Source organism: Lacerta agilis, chromosome 5 (assembly GCF_009819535.1).
Source record: "Lacerta agilis isolate rLacAgi1 chromosome 5, rLacAgi1.pri, whole genome shotgun sequence".
Classification (NCBI taxonomy): Eukaryota; Metazoa; Chordata; class Lepidosauria; order Squamata; family Lacertidae; genus Lacerta; species Lacerta agilis.
The window spans coordinates 55,226,145-55,247,703 of record NC_046316.1 but is presented as its reverse complement, the minus strand read 5'-3'; the positions used below and the strand labels follow the sequence as shown (position 1 = coordinate 55,247,703).

Below are 21,559 nucleotides of genomic sequence, written 5' to 3'. Positions count from 1 at the left end.
AACCACCTGGGTTCTGGAAATTCTAGGAGGAAAGATATTGGACTCAGTAAGAAGGAGTATTATGTCACTGCCTGGGCAAGGAACGTAAGGCACTCAAAATCTGCACCGATGCAGAGTGGGCAGAATCTGATCTTGGCAACACAGGGCTGAACCACATGTCTATATCTGATGCCATGGCAGCTTAACATACATGGAAACCCAATGGTGTGCATGCTCCCCCAGAACAGGTGCACCATGAGCCAACTGTTCTCAAGCCCCTCCCCTCACTTCCCCAGATTTCAGACTAGCAAGAGCATGGCAATGGCTCAGTTCACAGCATGCTGGAGGATACAGATAAGCCGCTCCTTCTGGCGTGAAAACCACAGTGTAAACAGCCATGGCAGCTCTCTAACCCCACAATGTAGTGGTGGGAGAGCGCAGCTCTGGGACTTTTGTCAGGAGTGATGACATCACCTGCCGGAACAATAGCAATTTAAGGGGTACCACTTCTTGGCATAATTTGCATTTGAAATTGTTCTGTGCATTCCTGACCAAAAGCTCAAGGTTGCATTTTGGCTGGCTTAAAATCTTTCATGGGTGCTCACTGTGTTTTGCAACCTTGTGCAAGTCAGAAGTCAGCACCACTGAGTCCACCTGAGTTTATTCCCAGGAAACCATGAGTGGGGTTGCAGTTATGTGGATCCTATTGAATTGAGAATTGTGCTGCACTGCTGTGTGTGTCTCTGCTGCTTGCATTTTGGAGTCTGTCCCCCCCCCTAGGGGCTACAAGGCTTTCCTTGGGAGTGTTGCCATGGGGGTGCCATGATGAGCTCCTGCAGTTCCTATGTTGCCACTACACCACTGCAATAATGAATGGCCATATAATGCTATCCCCAGAAAATGCATCAGAGAGGTTCCTTTGCCAAGTACTTGAAGTACACAGGAGAGCAGAGGATCTAAGTGGTAGAAAGTAGAGAGTCATAAGCCTTGTGCAAGGTAATCAATAATAAGTGAAGATGCCCCTGTCCCTTACTGTCAATATGCAGTATTCCCTCAATTCCCCCTTTCCAAGCAGTGCCCCCAAGCAGGCGTCATCTTGTCTCCAACAATGTCTCCCAGCAAAAAAAGCAAACACAAAGACCCCAGGGGAAAATCAATTTGCCCTTCCCAGCTAGCATCCAGGCATGCTAACATCTCTGCTTGGAGCAAAAGGTTAACCTTTTCTTTTCCAGAGGCTATTGGAAATAGAGCAGGAAAAGGTTAACCCCAGATCTCCCAATGGCAACTGGCGGGCACAGCACCAAGAGCCACATTAAAAAAAAAAAAAAATCCCTGACCAACTGGAGCATGTCTAAAGGAAGGCATCCAGAATTTGAGTGGGATGTGGTCCCTGGTTGAAAGAGATGTGCATGTTTAGCCTGAGGAGAAGATTAAGAGGATGCATGATAGGTATCTTCAGACATCGGAAAGGCTGTCACACCGAAGATGAAACAGACTTGTGCTTTGTTGATCCAGTGAGCAGGGGTACATATGCACCATGCATTTAAAGCACACACACCCCAAGAACTCTAAGAACTATCATTAGCCCTTACAGAGCTACAATTCCCAGCACCCTTGACAAACTACAGTTTCCAAATTTTGCAGGGGGTGCTTTATAGTGTGTATAGAGCCCAGGGATAGAACTAATGGGTGGGAATGGTAGGGACACATATTTCAGGCAAGCATTAGGAGAACGTTCCTAATGGTGATTGTTGTTCAACAATGGAACCGGCTGCCTCTAGATTTGGCAGGCTCTCCTACATGGAAGGTATTAAAGCTGGGTGGGCATCTGCAAGGGATGCTGTAGTAGAACAAGGGGGGATAGGTGATCTCTGAGGTCCTTCCAACTCTATGTCTCCACTAACAAGCCACCATGGAAAGTAGATCAGGATTAACTCTCTCTACCCTGACCTTGATGCACATACAGGCCATCACAGCATGTCGCCCGTATTACCACCCATTGGTCCAGGAGGGTCAGCATACCAGTAGCTTAATCTTCATTTTTTCTAAAATCAGCAGCAGCAGCATTTAGAGCAAATCTGACCACAGTTTACACTGCAGGTTGGAAAAGGAGTAGCTAGTCAGCACACACAGGTAATGTGTAGGAGGAGTACTAAGTAAACCATGAAAAAATTCCAGAATCTGAATAACATAAGCTGTACACGTTAAGGAGAGAAGAAAATCCACCTGCTCGCATTGATGGACCATACTCAAAATATGATGCTGAGTTGCTAGGTCTCAAGGTTATTTGACATGAAATTTCGTCTCAAGAGTCTCAAAGAGGACTAAAAATTCAGGGTGATAAAGCAGACAGGCTGTTTTCTGCTTGGCTTAAGGGGTGCTTTTGCACTTTGCTCCCTTTCCATGTCCATCCAGTTCTACCCGTCATCAGGTCAGGCACAGCCATCCTTTGGCCCTACTCCAGCCCACCTAGTCTCTCCGCATCTGCCAGGTGCCACCTTTTCCTTCCCAGGCTCCTCTCCTGCCCTGAGATCTGTGGAGCTGAAACTCTGGAGAGCTGGCAACCTCAAGTGAGACCTACTATTCCAAACAACTTTCTCAGCCTCTTCCACTCAGCAACTACCTGCCACCCCATACACCTTTTTTCCACTGCTGTGAACATCCTAGCCCCAGTGACTGTAAAAAAAAAAGTAAAGGTAAAGGACCCCTGGACGGTTAAGTTCAGTCAAAGGCGACTATGGGGTGCAGGTCTCATCTCACGTCAGGCCAAGGAAGTCGGCATTTGTCCACAGACAGCTTTCTGGGTCATGTGGCCAGCATGACTAAACTGCTTCTGGTGCAATGGGACACTGTGACCATTTACCTTCCCGCCGCAACAGTACCTATTTATCTACTTGCATTGGTATACTTTTAAACTGCTAGGTTGACAGGTGCTGCCAGTGAATGTACAACCTCCTTGTGTGCTCCTGTACACACGTCTGCTCAGTTTCATGGCAATTGGGACTGGACATTAGGAGCATCAGGATGTGGAAGACCCCAGAGCAGCAACAGATTAGGGGGGCCCACAATTCATTCTGACTATGCATGAATTATGTCCATACTATATCCAGGGGCTGTAGAAACATTTTGTCCTGGAAGGATTTGGTTCCTGCAGTGAGCAGTATGGTTAAAGTTATTTAACTGAGATCAGCTTCCACTCATGCCTATGCAACTGTGTTTACAATCACAGGGGGGGCACTTTGGGGTGCATGCCTGGGAAATACATTACATGCACTTGTGCATGCATGCAAAGCCAAGGACGGCCTGTTCCTGGATCTCTCCTCCACACCCTGGGCCCATGTTTACTGGGACTTTTCTCCCCTTCCCACCAACCCAGCATCTGGGAATGGTTATTTCTTGGCATGAAAACAGGAAGGAAGGAGAAAGTGAAGCCTATAGGAGGTGCTGCTGCACACAGAGAGCACTTGGCCTGCACAGAAACATGCGCTCAGCTTCTTACACAAATCTTTGCCTGAGAATTTTGCACACCAAGTTTTTCTGAAGTTCTCAAAGAGGTAGAGCAAGCTGGGCAATGCTGCTGCCTATGAGTGGGTCACCTACTTATCTGTTTGGTGTTTCCACATATCTGACAGGTTCTTTTTCAAGCAGAAGAGAAAAGGGGGAGAATCAGCCATCTATTCTGAGTCACACCCAGTGCTGATTCGCACACACTTACGTCCACCTTCACACTCTTATAAATTCCTCTTGCACAGTCTCACCTCGTGACACTCACACCCCAAGGCCTGCCAGTCTCCCCTTCTCTCCACCCGCTCCCCGAACACTGAGCTGATTCATCCCAGCACATTCATCAGGAGCCAGTGATTTTCTGTCAGTCCCAGAGCCTGCTGAGCTTATCTTGTTCCTACCTGTGATACCTGGGGGCCTCAGGCCACCTCCCCTCATTCCAGTGGGCTTGATAAAGCCATGGCTTTATCTTATCTGAGCTGCATTGGCAGCCGCAGATTAATGGGGCCGAGGGAGAAAGAGCGACTTGTCTCTTCAGTGCAGCTACGAATGACAAGGCTGGGCACGTGTCTACACTTAAGTTAAATGTGGACAGAGATATGTTCACGTGAGGGATTGTGTGTGACAGCAACCGCATGACGAGCATGCAATGCGTTCAGATATCCAGCAAGAGGGGAGAGTCGCAAGTGGTTTGACTTGAAATGCAGAATAAATTTATTCAATTCACTTCCCAGGTATGTCACAAATGTTCCCTCACACTACAAAGAAGAGTCACATTATGCCCCAACTATGGTGTTATGTGGAGCATAGAGAGCTTCTGAATGTTGTCCTCATGGGTGGGGCAGGATCCCTTGGTTGGGTCCAGAAACAAGTTCCCATTGCCTAGTTGTCACTCTTGATCCAGTGACAAGTAGTGAGATGTCAAAGGTGTCTCCATAGCCATAGTCACCACGCAGAGTGGCCTCCTCTGCAGCTGCCACTGCTGGTCTGGCTGGGAGGGGGCTACAAAGGGGTTGGAGGCTGCTGTGGCACCCCATCCTTAAAATGATGATAATAGTATTGGATGAGGAGTTATAGGTCATCTAAGAGCAAGAGTAGCAAAGCACTTTTATTTGGACCAAATGTCAAATATCACAGAGAGGCAAATAAGATTTTGGACTTCATCAACATTCTTCATTAGACTAGATGCTAAGTAAAATAAAAAAATAAAAAAAATAAAGGGTGTGGGAGGGAAACATTACTGAGCATAAAGGAAAAACCTCCAGTATCCCCAGAAATAAATTGTGGCTTCAGCTGGGTGTGGAAATCCAAAGAAGAAAAGCCTAATCTGAGCCCAAAGAGGTGCTACTGGGTAACCTCCAACACTTCTTCAAAGACAGGGAAGCCTCTATTTTATTTGTAACAGCGGTAGCTTATTAAAATTGATTAAAAGGAATCTAACTTTAGGTGATTAAGTGAACAGCAAAGGCTTCACTTTACCTCAAGCACTGGGAGCATCAGGAGCAGAGATTCTCTTATCTTTTTTATTGGAAGTCTGCCTCTTAGATGATGATGATGATATTTATACCCCGCCCATCTTGCTGGGTTTCCCCAGCCACTCTGGGCAGCTTCCAACTAAAGATTAAAAATACATTAAGACATCAGTCAATAAAAACGTCCCTAAACAGGGCTCCCCTTCAGATGTCTTCTAAACATGAGATAGTTGTTTATTTCTTTGACATCTGATGGGAGGGCATTCCACAGGGCGGGTGCCACTACCAAGAAAGCCCTCTGCCTGGTTCCCTGTAACTTCTCACAGTGAGGGAATCACCAGAAGGCCCTCGGCGCTGGACCTCAGTGTCTGGGCTGAACAATGGGGGTGGAGATGCTCCTTCAGGTATACCGGTACTGGGAGGGCTTTAAAGGTCAGCACCAACACTTTGAATTGTGCTCGGAAACATACTGGTCAAGTGTCCAGATTGATTTATTCTTAACTAGATGCTTTCCTTCCTAGGAGATGTGGAATAAGCAAACATGCAACAAGTGAAATGATCCCTATCCACTGCATCCCTGTGCTTGGAAAGGCCACTGATCAGAAAGGTTCAGAAGGCTGGTAGTAACGTTAAGTCAAAGGACATGCTTATCCTTTGACTTTTACTCCACTTCCATGTATCTCTGCAAGTAAGCAGAGAAAAGATCCCAGGAATGAGAGATGGACCCAGCTTCCCCCCAACCTGATGTTCTCCACATGTTAATATTGGCTTAGCCTATCCCATCAAAATGGACTTTTGCCAGGCTGCTTCCTCTTGTCCCGCTAAGCCAGACCCTCACACCTGCATCATGAGCAAGAATAATTCCTCCTCCCTAAGTCTCCAAGCAGGCCCAGCATTACTGAATGCTCACCTCCAAGCTCAGCTAGAGGCTTCCCCTCCCCACACAGGGCAAAGTCTGCAGCAGGAGGGAAATGACTAATTGATACTCATGAGTTAGCAGAGGTCCCCTCTCAAGGGTTGGGCCACTGACAGCCCAGATAAACCCTGGATAATAATCTCTTTCTAATGGTGCTTGCCCTCGGGAGGGGCACCCGTTGCAGCAGAGCCTGTTTCCAGGGACTCAAAGGCATGTACAACCATTGCAGAACTACAAGGAAAACAATGAGGTAGGAATGACTCCTCCTTTTGTGAACTGCCCTGCCTTTTCCAAGCTGAAAAACATAGGGCATTTTCTCTGCGGGTGTATTCTACAACATGCCTTTGATGCAGCATTAGTGATGGATTTACATGGTGTTCTCCAATGTTAGTGCATTATTGCCATCTGAAAGGGTACCTTGCACTAGAGTGCAACAAAAGCTGGACCAAAAAAAGTTACAGGGTTTCAGTAGGAAGTTACAGGACATGGAAATGAAGCAGTATGTGTCCAATCCTGGTGCCTTCAAGGGGCAAACAGTAATGAAAGTGGGATCACGTCTATCTGCCATGATGCCACCATGAGCACAAATCATCATGCATGCACAATAAAAAGGACATGTGGAGGGGGCCATAGACAGACCAGTAGAAAAGCATTTCACTGTCTATCTCAGATCCTGGGGGGTGCTTATATGGTAGAGTTTAAATTCATGGATTTCAGTGAGCTCAAATCTGCTTCACTCCATGGCCCAATTCACCCATCACATGGACCTGCTAGTTGGGACTGATGGGGACTGAAGTCCATAACATTTGGAAGGCATCAAGTTGGTGAAGGCTGCTATAGTTACTGGCTTACCATGAACAAAGATATCCTTCCTGCTTTGCTTCTCCACTAGTTGAAACAACAAACCACAATCCCTGGCTTAGTCCTATGAGGGATTACAGCTCAAGCAAACCACATTCAGGAAGCCAAGAACAAACCTTGACGTTACATGGTCATTTGTTTAGAGCAAAACAAACCATGACCCCTCACAGAGCTAAGCCAGGGACTGTGGTTTGTTGTTTTCCCTAGGGAGGAGAAAAGTGACAGACACCTGCACACTCATGGTAAACAATTAACTATGGTTTACCATGATGGGTGAGCACAGACTGTATTGGAATACTGCTGCTTCGTTTTTCTTAAGGCTTGAAGCGGAACTTGGTGATTGTTCTGGCACTAGAATACACAAAGCCTCTGTCTTTTGAATGTGTACTGCATTCAAATATGTATACTGTTCCTGTAATCAACATGTAAGGCTACCAAATGTATTACTTGCTCCTGGTTCTCTGCTTTCAACAGCACTTTGATCTTTAGAGTTTAGCCAGTACCAATCCTCACCTCCTGTCCATAATAAGCTTCTCATGCTGGTTTCTGCAGATCAGGTTTTTGTTAAAGACACAATAACTCGCAAGGATGCGGGGAGGGTTCCTGACATTTGGCAACCCTAATTTCCTTTAGCTTTAGACATAATCTTGTTGACTTGGTTTTGAATGTTAGCGTACGCAGATGTATGCACTTGCAACCTTCATGCAACCAATGATGTTGTAGAATGTGGTTCATAGCTAGGCAGTCTTCAATGATCCAAGTTTTTCACTTCATCAGCTTAGAATCATTGATAGCATTCTGCCGAAGCTTCTGAGTCTCCATCCCAGAATACTTTATTTGATTTAATGTGACATTTGTTTGATTTAATGTGGTAAGTATAATGTTCCATTATACTTGCCACATTAAATCATCTCGTCAATTAAACTTCAGGCATTTACTGGGCACCCACCTGGTATCCAACATTGGCCCTTGTAATGCCCTGTATTCCCATATAAGCCTATCCCCTCCCACAAATGTACCAGAGCCCAGTGGCAAATTCAAGTTTCTTTTTCTGACATTTGCTTCTCTCAAGCCATAGTTGCAAAAGGGATTGTTGGGCTTCCACACCAACATCATTCATCTGTATAACCTGGTCATCAAAATCAATAGATGGTCATTTCCATGTATAGAGGATCATTTAAACATTTAGTTAGTAGTGGTGAGTTGGATATAATTCAGCCATCTCAGAGAGTCTATTGAATGCAATGAGCAGGTATTGCAAATGTGTTTATCAGTCCTGGCCACAGATATTTTTATGCTTGAAGCAAAACAAGCACACACATGCACACCACTTAGCAGAGAGCCTGCTCTGGACAGGAGTTCGTTATTAAGAGCACTTCAGATATGAGGCAGGAAAATTGCACCCTTCCTGAAATCTACTGCCCAACGCCGACTGCATTTCATAGTCCTGCCAGCTGGGCCCTGATGCCTGTGTGTGCAGGGAATGGGAAGGGGGGGGTGGAGAGCTGGAAAGCAGGAGGGGGAGGAAGAAAGAGAGAGGGCTGGAGGAGCGGCCCAGACTGGGAGGTGGGGACATCCTTGTGGCTAGCTCCCAACTCAATCCTGGGAGGGGGGGAGCATGCCTGGTGAAGATTGGCTGCCGGTTCCCCCCAAGAGGCTGCTTTGGAAACCTAGAGGGGGTGGTGCTAAACAGCCCAGAGCAGAGACTTCAACTTAATCTAGCTTCAGCTCACTCCATCCCACCGATAGTGCCAGATACAACCTTGGGGGAGAATGCTTTTGCTTGCCTAGGCGCAGGCACACCCGTTCTAAGAGGCAGGTGTTGGCTCCTTGGCTGGGCTTGGCCCAGGCAGTGCCCCCCATTCAGCTTGGCTCCCATCAGCGCTCGTGGCAACCAGAGTCCCACGTTCGCTCCCTCTCTCTCCCCTGAAGCCGAGGGAGCCCTGAGGGGAGTGTCTCTGAGCCATGATGTCACCCTGCCCATGGAATGCCCTAGGCACTGTGCTGCTGGTTCTGGTGCAGGGCTGGGCGCTGTCCGTGAGTCAGGAGTACGACTACTACAGCTGGCAATCCGACAACTTCCAGCATGGACGCTTCTACACTAAGCAGCCCCAGTGCGTGGACATCCCGGCGGACCTGCAGCTCTGCCACAACGTGGGCTACAAGCGCATGCGTCTCCCTAACCTGCTGGAGCACGAATCCATGCCAGAAGTAAAGCAGCAAGCCAGCAGCTGGGTGCCCCTGCTGGCCAAGCGGTGCCATTCCGACACACAGCTTTTCCTGTGCTCCCTCTTTGCACCTGTCTGCCTGGACCGGCCCATCTACCCTTGCCGATCGCTGTGCGAGGTGGTGCGTGACTCGTGCGCTCCTGTCATGGAATCCTACGGCTTCCCTTGGCCTGACATGCTCAACTGCAACAAGTTTCCCTTCGACAACGACCTGTGCATCGCTGTGCAGTTTGGAAACAGCCAGGCAACTCAGCCACCAGGTAACCGCATGGGGAGACTGCGATGGGGAAAAGGACCTGTGCTAAGAGATTGTTCGGGAGTCAATGTCTCTCTTACAGAACCCCACACTCATCCTGCCCATTAGACCTTGGCTCCTAGGGTAAGAGGCTCAGGCATACAGCCAACTAGGCACTGGATAAGGGTAGGAGCCCGTTAGACCTTGGCTTCCGTTCTAGGGTAAGAGGTTCACACATGCATCCAGCTGGGCTCTGGATGCTCCTGGCTCAGGTTATCGTTCAAAGCTCTGCTGGTATTGCAAAGTGTGCAAGAGACTGCCAGTCTATAAGGGCATAGTCCAGAAGGGTGGGTGGAGCACAAAGCATATAGGCTAGGCCCAGAATTGGAGTTTGTCCTCATGTTCATTGCTCATCCAAGCCTTTTCCTGATCTGGTAGTGGCAAGTGGCTTCGAAGCTGAAAATCATCTCTCCTTTCTCTTCATGCCCCAAGACCAGGCAGTTTCTCATTATGTTTGCTGTGAGACAGACATTCTACAGTACTCGAGACTCTGAGAAAATATCCTGTCACAGTTGCGAAATGAGAGTAGTAAGTGGCTTTCTCAACACACAATATTTGTGGTTACAGGTGGGTAGCCGTGTTGGTCTGCCATAGTCAAAACAAAATAAAATAAAAAATTCTTTCCAGTAGCACCTTAGAGACCAACGAAGTTTGTTCTTGGTATGAGCTTTCGTGTGCATGCACACGAAAGCTCATACCAAGAACAAACATCGTTGGTCTCTAAGGTGCTACTGGAAAGAATATTTGTGGTGTTTATCCTCCTCCTTTCGTGAAGTTTACATAATTTCCCATTTCATTATGCTGAAATAGCATACTGCAATGATGAGCTTGATGCGTATGTTGATCTTTTGATTCTTCCTGCCAGCTTGAATGCTGCTATATGGCAGGGATAGGGAACCTGTGGTCTTAAATTACAACTCCCATCATCTCTACCCATTGACTCTGCTGAGTAGGGGGTGATGGGAGTAGGAGTCCAATAACGCCTGAAGGGCCACAGGTTCCCCACCCTGCTCTATATAGGGCTTTCCTTGTCCTTGAGATACCACCTCCAAAAGTCCCTTTTCATAAGCACCATCTTTACAAAAGCAGCAGCATCCCAACATAGGGCGAACCATCCACCTGACCATATTTGCCCTGTATCCGTTCCCTTGCAGAGGCACAGCCTTCTAAACAGCACTCTCGCAGCGGGACAGCTTCCTATCAGTTTCTAGGACAGCCTCTGCTGAAGATTTCAAATCTGTAAAAATAATCCTTAATTGGATTAAACCAGGTTACAGTCATGGGAATAGGGTGGGTCCTGAAAGCACACTGCTAGAACTCTAATTTCGTGGGTCAGAAGCAGGCTACAGGGAAAGGATGCAATGGAGGAGCAAGTGCAGCAAACATACATATCTACCAATGTGCAATCAATAGCAAAATTCTTTAGTACAGAGCAACCACTGGGAGGCAGTGTCCAAGTGAACAGAGAACAACATCCAAAGAGATGTATAGCATAGGACAAGGCACTTGGTAAGATTGGAGACCGGAGCCAGAATCCATGACTTCTCTATAGCTTATCCTACTAGTCAGTGGAATAGGGTAAGTTACAAATCCCCACTTTAAGTGCATATGGCAACCTTGTTTTGTGCACACTGGGTGGGGTGGAGGGAATCTCCCAAAATTCATGGTCACATATTTCAACACTCCTCTCCTGGTTTGATGAGCAACATTTTTCATGGATGAGTTTCCATCAGGCTCATTTTGAATTCAGGAGTATCCTTGGAGGCACAGGATATTATTTCACTCCCCAAACAAGTGGGAAATTCAGAGGAGCCTTTGCAGGATCATTTTCCTAGGAGGATCGCTGCTTGGAGGAGCGAGTGGCAGAGATTTATGGTGCGGCTGCGAAAATCTGTTTATTTACAAATGAACAGGCAGAGAACCAGGAGTAGCACAAATATTGCCTGTTAGCACAGACCTTGGAATCCAAAGTCTAGCAAGCTCCAAGCACACTTCCTGCTTCTTCCTAGTCCTCACTTCCAGCATCTAACTTAACACCATCCATTGAAAAATTGCCCTCCTAAACAACCCTGTCTCTGATCTCCAGTGAAGTCCTATGGGCTTGACTCTCAAAACTGTAGGATAGCTGGTGGGGGTGTGAGACCCTTGGCGAAGGGATGCAAAGTCTAAAACAGCAATAGAGCCTAAGGCGGGCATTTTAAGAGCTTTACTGGCTTGCTGGTTTTATGGTTAATTTTCACAATTTTATCATTTTATAGTTTCACAACACACTGGTTAGACATTACAGTGCTAAGCGATAACTTGTTGAAATGAAAAGCGATGGCACCCCCAAAGATTGATCATCCGTACCAGATCTGGGATGCTAAGGAACACCTACTAACTTGTTATAATGACATTTCTCTGTGTGCGGCTTCAGGAGGGCACCAGAGATGTCCTGTTCTATTACTTGTTTCATGCCAGTTTTAAATTAGTGACCCAACTTACAGACTCTCCTATCTGAGTAAGGATCTCAACATGCTCACCTATAGAGCAGATGACTGGGTTGTGTGTCCTATAAAGTTAGGGGCAAGTTTGAAAAGGCTAAAGAAACAATGTCTTCATGCAAATGTCAGGTCACACTCACCTTTCAATACTTTCAGTTTTTTGTAGCATATATATATGCTGGGGGTAACTGTAGGCAAAGGATGTCAGAGGTCTTGTACTTTTAATGTTGGTATAAAGCTGGGACCTCATAAGGATCAGCTTCACACAAAAAATACCTTTTCTACCTAACTATTAAAAGATAAAGGAGCTCTGTCCTTCTTTACACCTTGTCTCCTTACTCCTTCTCTCTGCTTTTCTGTCTTTCTTCTTCTCCGAAGAGAAGCAGGGTGGTGCTACATCTCATTTAACCCACGGATGGCGCTGTGGGTTAAACCACAGAGCCTAGGGCTTGCTGATCAGAAGGTCAGTGGTTCGAATCCCCGTGACGGGGTGAGCTCCCGTTGCTCGGTCCCTGCTCCTGCCACCCTAGCAGTTCAAAAGCACGTCAAAAAGTGCAAGTAGATAAATAGGTACCACTCCGGCAGGAAGGTAAACGGCATTTCCGTGCACTGCTCTGGTTCGACAGAAGCAGCTTAGTCATGCTGGCCACATGACCCAGAAGCTGTATGCCGGCTCCCTCGGCCCGTGGGAGATGAGTGCTGCAACCCCAGAGTCATCCGCGACTGGACCTAACGGTCAGGGGTCCCTTTACTTTTACCTTAGGACACAGAATGTCCCAGGAGTGGGTCCCACCATGTCCTCATACATTCCACCAGGATGGGTAGCCAAAGAGGCTCCATAGCTTCCCATGGAGCATTTCATCTGCCTGGATTAATAGTAAGCATTCCCCTCAATACATAGCTGTAAGTCCAAGGAGAAGCCTGGTCCTCAGCTTCATTCATCACTGCTGTAGTCACGGCATGACCATTCTTAGCCCAAGGGATTCCCAACTATGGCTCATGGACCATCAGAAGCCCCCAAGATTCATTCAGGTGATCCGTGGCATGTTCATATTAAATGCTCACAGCCATTTTAATTGTATTTTTATGGCTTCTTTTATTTATTGTATTGTAAGTTATTATACTTATTATTCCATAGAATTCAAATTGTAGCACAATATAAAAAAAAGAAGCAATACAAAATACCGTACTATACAAAACCATGCAGCATATAGCCCAGCACAGCACAATTGCTACAAGCACAAAAAACATTAACTGGTCTGCCAAGACCCTCAGCAATTTTCAAGTGGTCCATGGGGAGAAACGTTTGAGCATCACTGGCTTAGCCTACACTTCAGGCTATTCCCTCCAGTCAGCCCAGACCACCAGAATGTCTTTTTGCCCTTGACTGACAGGTTCGTGTTATACAACACAGAGCCTTGGTTTTCCTCATCCTCTCCCATCAAACGTCTCCTTTGATTTATATCATTTTAACCCTCACTCAAACACACTTTTGGGGGGGGGGCGGGAAGATAGTAAAATTAAATGGAATGTTATTTAACTGGGGCAAGGATAGATGTTTGTATAATGGGGAAAATTAAGAGGTGGATCAAGAATCAGTTAAATGAGGAACAAGTATTCCCCCCTCAAAAAAAAAAAGGAAGTCTTATCCAGCTGTTCAAAAGGCTTTCCAATAAGGATTACGGGCTTCCTGTTTGGGTGAGCCAAACTCCCAAACCTTCTGTTAGTTCAAGATACTTCATGACAGGCCAAAGAAAGTTCGTGACGAGGCAGATGAACTGGGATTGAGAATAATCACTATGAGATGTGGGCTGCCCATGAGAATACAGCCAGGAAGTTGCAGGGCCAGAGCTGTGAGCAACGTCCCAAACATTTGGCAGGTGAGGACTCACTCTTTTTCCATCTTGCAGTGTCAAAGATCTGCACCCAATGCGAGATGGAGCACAAGGCAGATGGCATCATGGAGCAAATGTGTTCCAGTGACTTTGGTGAGTCGTCCGTTCAAAGCAGCAGGGATTGGGGAGTCTCCACTTGGGGCATCTGAGAGTGAAGCTGAAGCTCCGCAGAACAACAGTAGAGAATGTGTTGCAAATTCTTCACTTGCATTCCCCTATCTTCAATAACTTGCTGGGATTCAAGGTTCCCTACCACTGTCAATGAGGAGTGGCTAAGGCCCGTGTTGCTCCAGATATTGTTGGACTCCATCATCCCTGATAACTGGCCAAGGCTGATGAGAGTTTGAGTCCAACATCTGAGGGGCCACGTGGTTAGTCACCCCTGGTGTGTAGACCATATTGAACTGTTAGTATGACTCAGTGTAAGGCAGCTTCTTATGTTTTGGAGCAGACTGAGTCCAAGGTATTTGAAGAACCCCCATCTGAACTTGCATGCTATGCAAGACCCTTTGAGTACTTCCACACCTGGAAATTAGGGAAGAGGCCCTTTTAGGTGGAAAGACCCCGGATGTGGATTGCCTCCCCACATAGATTAGCTTGGCACAAACAATATCTTTTAGACGGTAGGCCTGTGATTAGAGTGTTGAACTAGGACTCCACACATCTATTTAATTGTGCAATCTTGATTTGTTCCCATTATGTTATTTAGGTGGTTATGGTGGGTCCCACTTTCAATAGTGTCTGTGCATACGAAGGTTTTAGGGCACCTATGTATACAGTTTACTTGCCAATCCATGAATGTCCTGTAGCTTCCTGCTGAGCTCCTGTAACTTTCCACGCAGCAAAGTTTCAAGTGTTGGTTGGTTTGTTTTGCACTATCGCGCAAGGTATCCCTGCAGATGGCAATAATGTGGTAACCTCGAGGAAGCATTGCAGAACAATTAGTAAAGTGGAATAATGTGTGAGTGGTCCGGTCTAAACCCATAATTAATGCACTATTATTGTGCGAATGACGTGTTGCAGAAGTATATAAATAAAAGTTAAGACCAGCATTCTGGAGGCGGGGCTCCAGGTCTGAAGAAACCAAGGTACAAATCCCCACTTGGCCATAGAACTCACTGGGTGACCTTAGCCTAGTCCAACTAACTTTATAGGGTTATTGTGAGGGCAGGAGGGTGGGGGGGAGAGAGAGAGACATACACAATTACACATGGACTTGTGTTCCTAGTAGGAAACATGGATAAACATGCAAAATAAGCAAAGAAAGCATGTCGAGCCTGCTTGTCTGTTGGCTTAAGCTATTAACTAGTTGTAACTATTTCATCAGTATTATCTCTGCTGGTGTTTTTTATCATCTGTATTTTTAAAATCTATGTTAATTTTGGCTTAATTGGGCCTAACACAATGCAGAATTTGTTCATTGCCCCGAAGACTGTTTATACTGGAAAATCAACATACACATTTTTAAAACAAATCATCATAAAAATAAAACGTGATGTGCCTCATTCCAGAAGAAAGGAGGCCGGCCTGCTACTTCAGATGATAATCCCAGAAAAACAGTTAAATGCTGAAAATAGGAGGCAGTGATCAGAGAGGATTGTCAGATCTCTCTCCCAGCAACTCCCCTTTGAGGCATCCACCTCTTTGATGAACTCTTGGCTTCAACAGCGATGTTCCCAGTTGACCATGGCAAAGAGGGTTCAGGCTGACACAGTGTGGTTTAAAAAACAAAACAAAAGTTAAAACAAAACAGTGCAGTATCCACCCAGTAGCTTTTTTTGCTTCAGATTTCAGCATGACCAGTAAGGCAATTTATACTGGTGCTAACAAGATATACACAGGAGAGAACTGTCCAGAAAATGGTCAGAAATCAACACCTTTAACTTCTCTCCTTGACACACATCATTCGTGCTGGTGGCAAGTTGTTCCAGGGTAGAACACCACTTTTTCTCAACACACAAGACCAGGCAATTTGGATCATCAGCTATTATGTATCCAGTGCATGGTGTGTGGGAGGCTGAAAACCACTTCACATGAGATATTTCCCCTACATATTATATGGCTCCCAGCCATCCATAGGATCCTCTTCGCACAGAAAACCAGTGCATGGATACAATAACAGTGATTTCCACGATGATGCAGTGGCTGCAAAGTCCTGCTGTAGTCAACAAAATTGATCCTTGATGTAACTAACCCTGTACTTCCCCAAAAAAGCTATTAAAATATACTGCATTTTCCACCTTTTTATGAAGCTGACCTACTTGCTATTGTAAATCCATTACTGGCACTATATGTATACAGGCATGTGATAAGAATAGAATTTGACCTTATCCTAAACACACAGATTAAAAACAAGGATGCAAAAAAACAACAACCCTAAAAGCTTAGAAAATACAACCATCAGTTCATAGCAATCGAAGACATATGGTTAGATTTTAATTTATTTTAAAATGGTATTTATAACTCCTGCATAAGGAACTTCTGTACAAGAATATATGCCACTGCAGCTGACCAAGTTGAGAGGCATTTGGGATTCAAGGGGGTCACAGAACTTCACTGAATAATATTGATTATATTTTATTCATTGCACTGAGTTTCTCCATGTTTTTCTACATGTTGTTGCCATATGACTCTTACTACAATCGTGGATTCGGCCATCTGAAGTTTTTTAATTGCACAGGTTCTGTGCAAGGTTGTGCTTCTTAAGCTTTTAGATTGTTGTAACCTTGTTTTCAAATGTTTTATAAGGTCAAATTCTATTATTATCACATGCTTGCATAAATATTGCAAATGTGTTTTTTGGCCCTATAGTTATTATGTTGACATTATAGAAAGGTGGAAAATACACTACTGTATATTATTTATTTATAGCTTTTTTTAACCTTGATTTTTGTGTTGTTTATTTGTGGCATACGGTCAGAGATATTTTCTTTCTCCAATGAACTTGTGATGGGTTTATAGAGAACCAGTGTGCCCAAAGCTTAATAGATGGTGGCTTGTGTTTTTGTCAAATACAAATCTGTCATTTACAAACCAATATACTCAATAGGAAGTTGAAGAGGAATTCCATGACCTCTCATTCAGTCAGAGGAGACAAACCAGATCCCGACAGTCTGTGTGACCCAACTCTATTACCGACTCCTCATCTCCCCTTGGTGACTTTTTTTTTAACAGGGCCAAATGCGTAGCTGTCAAACAAACTAGTCCTCCTAATCCCTGTCCTTATGAACTCACACACCCCTCTTCTTGTTCCTTCACTTCACCCAATTGTCTGTAAGCTCCTAGTACAATCTGCTTCCCATTTCCCCCTACAGTGGTGAAGATGCGCATCAAGGAGATCAAGAAAGAGAATGGGGAGAGGCGATTGGTGGCTGCACAGAAGAAGAAAAAGCTGCTCAAAGTGGGGCCATTGAAGCGCAAGGACACCAAGAAGCTGGTGCTGCACATGAAGAACGCAGGTGCCTGCCCCTGCCCCCAGCTTGACGACCTCAGTGGCAGCTTTCTGGTGATGGGGAGAAAGGTGGGTGGGCGGTTGCTAGTCTTGGCCATTTACCGCTGGGAGAAGAAGAATAAGGAGATGAAATTTGCTGTCAAATTCATGTTCTCCTACCCTTGTTCCATGCACTACCCCTTCTTCTATGGGGCAGACCCTCACTGAATCCCCACTCATTCCAAGAACCCTGCTCACTCTTCTTCACAGCACTCCCCACACTTTTGGTTCCCCACTCCTAGTCCACACAATACCCTTTTTTATATGGGCTGGCCTACACAAAGCCACATACTGTTGGGAGCACATCCCTGCAACAGGACTCTTTCTTCTAAAGCACAAAATCCATTAGGACCAGCTCCGTTAAGTTCCAGATCAGAGTTCTGCCCATCTTGGATGCTTTGGAGAACATGCAGAAATCCACCTCATTCCCAACACACCTTCACTAGAAGAATAAGTCTTAGCCCCTGCAAGCAAACATCTCTTATCAATCCCAGTATACCCAAGCTCCAATAGAGGCTGAATCACACAGAATTTTAGTTGCAACCTTTAGTGGAACATTTAAGAAAAATCCCAGTCCGTTCTTAATTCCTACTGGTAAGAAGCCAAAGATTTTGAAACATCATGAGCAGGGCGACCAATACTTTCCAATTGCAACCCTTCATTTTCACAGTGCATTGAACTACTTAGTTACAGGGATGGGAAACCTGCAGCCCACTAGATATTGTCAGACTCCAAATCCCACGTCCCCAGCTAGCAAACCTAATGGGCAGGAATAATGAGTGCTGTGGTCCAGCAACATCTGGAGAGTCTAAGGTCCCCATCCCATCCAAGACTTAGTAAGAGTTGGCCAGATGCAGTATGAAGCTCTAAACATCTCAGACTGCCAGACACCAGATGCATTGTACAAGCTACAATGTCCCAACTAATACTTCACTGGACTGACAATCCCCAGTTCTGGCTTCATCTCCTAGGTTCTGCATAGCATCTTCTCAGACCATGTAGAACCTTAAGCTGACACTAAGCAAGGCCTCCCTATAAGCCTCCCCCAATTTCCAGCTCGCACGACCATTGGCTACTGCTCTCGCTGGGGCTGATGAGAGTTGTTGTCCAGGTTGCAGGAGGCTGCTGGTCTGTTATATGATTATGATGATGATGATGTTTGAAGGCGGGTGACACCCCTCAACTAAAAAGGCCAGTTCTTCCGTCATGGTCATGATTGCATCGGCATATTTTGAGGTGGAGATCTTTACAGCATCCTTAAACATTGTGGGGCAGACTCACCCCATAGATTTTGAACACATTCTTCAGCACATGTCTTCCTCCCCCCCCCCAAAAAAAAAGTCCTAGGAACTTTAGTTTGGTAAGGGGACTGGGAATTGTAGCTGTATGAGGGTGAAACAATGATTCCCATGACTATTCGGGGGAGGTCATGTGCTTTAAACGTGCACTGAATGTGCTTTGAATGTATGGTGGGCATCTGCTTGTGGCAATACCAAGCGAGGTATGAAGCAGTGACTTGGAACTGTTCCTAACACCGTTTATGTGAAGTTTCACTGAAAAATATGCCCATCACCAATTCTGTCTCCTTCCCCTCTCCATGTTTACTTGCCTATGGCTTGTAGAAATATCATGACTATACCAAGTAGGTTAGTGCGCCAACCCTAGAGGAGCACATCAGACCTGTGCGTGCACCAGTGAGGAACCAAAGCACCAACTGGGCCTGCCAGGTGGCTGTGTCCACCACACGGGATGCCAGACCACCAACTGAGCCTGCCCGACAGATGGCAAACACAGGATGAATGTGTCTCCCTGGGGCCCTTCCATCTGGCAGTTTTCCAGACTCCTGAATGGTCAAGACCAGCTGGCAAGTTAATCCTAGAGCGAATATTTATAGCATCAGCACTGCCAGTTTCACCACTCCCCACACCAGCTGTGGGGGAGTGGGGGCTGCCCAACACAAAGCAAGCTGTAGGAATTGAGCCTAGCTCCCACACACAGAGGGGTTTTTCACAGGGGCTCATTCCCGGCCAAAGTTTGTTGAGGAAGAGAGGGTAGTAGCTAAGGAGCTCTTGAAAGAACCTCTCTTCCACTCAGGGAATCCTCCGCCCTCGGATTTTCCAGAAGAGCTGCTTTGAAAATCATACAGCATGTCACACACACAACTTACTATTGAGTTCATGGTTTTGGGCCACAACTGCGTGTCATGACTCACTTTTCCCTGCACACTACTGAGAGGATGTTGTTGAAGATTCAACCACCAGTTTGATCGGTTTTGTACACTGAAGTGGTGGTCAGGTGTTGCCATCTTGTCCTTTGCCTCAAACCGCTAAGTGTCTTTGGCAAGCCTTGCCTTTTGTCACAGAAAACTTGCCATCCCGCTGGAGGACGCTGAGGAAAAATGACTGGGCTGGTAACTGCTCACAGTCCCCTCAAAAATCTGAGCTATTTTGTTCCCACTAGGACTTCAATCCCCTTCAGCTTGAAAACATATCCTTACAAGCTACGCCATTCCCCACTGTTCTTCCTTTTGGTTTATATAGCCTGCACATCACTTGGGCACTGACAGATTCTCATGGCACCTGACAGCCATCATTGCTTGACTTCAGGGGAAGAATGCAAACACCGCTAGCTCCGTAAATACCCTTCTGTGACTTACAAAAGGAACACTTTCCACTTCTTTGCATCAGATCATAGAGAGGGATTAACAGTGCACTTACTTTTGTCCAAGAATTCCGTGCTACATCCAATTAGCAAATTAGGTAGAAAAGAAAGTGCCCACCTGGTCAACATTCACATGGGACAAGTCCTCAAGGCCTTAGCAACCTGAAATATTTCTTTACTGACCCATGTCCACTGAGTAGGAGTATCCCTAGCTTGGTGTCACTCAAGAGTTGCTTTTGTTCACAGAGCAGCCTTTTATTTAAAATACCATACCTGGGGATGCAGTCATCTGCATTCAGTTTTCTTCACTGAAAATGCCATTTTAAACTATTAAATTTGGCCCTTTTAAAAACAACAACAGGTCTTCCATCTTCTATCCTGTCCAATATCCACTCTAATAAATCCCATAGAACTTGTCCTGATCACCATCTTGCCTGTTTGGTTTCGCCACCATTTAGCTGAAATTTTCATTGAGTCTCGTTTCATCTCGGGGACATGCATGCAGAACTTAAGACAGCTCTTGCTGGGTTCTCTATCATTCAGGATTTTTTTTTCATTTTTTCATTATTTTCAAGTCTTTCATTTAAAAAGTGTTCCAGCTTCATTTTATGAGGTGCTTTTTAAAAAATAATAAAAAAAATGAATCTTTCACAAAATGAAGCTGGAGCACTCGTGTTGTGGCATCTGCATAGCACTTCCAGCTCAGCCAAGTATTCATAAAATATTTATTTTCTGCTTATGGCAGATCCAAATTCAAAATTAATTCCCATTGATATCATAACTAACTTGCCCCATTGATTTCAGTGGGAACTAGGTCTGGCGCAGCCTCAATGTTTTAAGTCATATGCTGGATTCACACTGCATTTATTTCATGTCAAAGTCATCAGTGACACTGAATTCTGGCATCATTGTTGTGTTTAGAGTACTGTCATTATCATTCTGGTAACGGCAGGCTTGAATCATGAATGTAGCACTCCATTTTCAGTTCCCCTAATCAACAGATAATCAATGAGAAAGCTAAGCAAGTTCTTCTGCCTCAAATTTGCTTGCAAAAACCAACTTATACATTCTGCTCATTTGACTTTTATCTCAACATTATTATTTATGGATACTTGTGGATTTTTTAAAAAAGGCACTGGGTTTATCAAATTAATATTAATTTTTTTCAGAAGCGCCCTTCATAATTTAATTTGAAATGACACTTATTTTTGATGCAGAAATGCTAATAAGCCACAGGAAATCACCTGCAACTTTAACGTCCGATTTCATTGCAGCACTCAACTCCCCTCTTCACTTCCCTCACTGCCATGTCCATACAGGCCCTGTTAAGAGTTCCCCCCACAGCAGCACAGTGGTTCTTGGGTCTCACTTGCAGCACTGCCACTTCCTTACATCTGCGATCACACGGCAATAAATAGAACAAAAGCTTTTGCATTATCTTAGCGGGAGAGTGTGCCAAGATCTCTCAATATACCGGAAGCTGCATACTGAGCCACAGCCGCTGCACTCCTTATCCTATGCTCAGTTCTGTATGAAAACCGCCATCCAGCGAAGCTTCAAATGTCACACTGCGCTAACAATGCAGGAAATTTTAAGAAATACTGTTTATTGAGCGAGTATTGGGAGTACCATCTCCACAATTTTATATTTTGGACCCGAGTTGGGTTTTTTGTACTGCTGTTTTTACTGTATGTCTGTGAACTGCCTTGAGATACATGTTAACAAGCAATTTATAAAGTTGTTAATACAGCTGCACCAGGTAGGCTAATTGCTCC

The 21,559-nt window shown here is 45.4% G+C and overlaps 1 protein-coding gene across 1 annotated transcript; it reads left to right on the top strand.

Moving 5' to 3' along the window:
• Positions 1–5,965: 5,965 nt before the first annotated feature.
• Positions 5,966–18,287, top strand: SFRP5 (secreted frizzled related protein 5). The gene is made up of 4 exons (XM_033149895.1): positions 5,966–6,121; positions 8,665–9,220; positions 13,649–13,726; positions 16,948–18,287. Exons 2-4 carry the CDS (start codon positions 8,698–8,700, stop codon positions 17,289–17,291), a joined length of 945 nt encoding a protein of 314 aa, XP_033005786.1. The 5' UTR covers positions 5,966–6,121; positions 8,665–8,697; the 3' UTR covers positions 17,292–18,287.
• Positions 18,288–21,559: the final 3,272 nt, after the last annotated feature.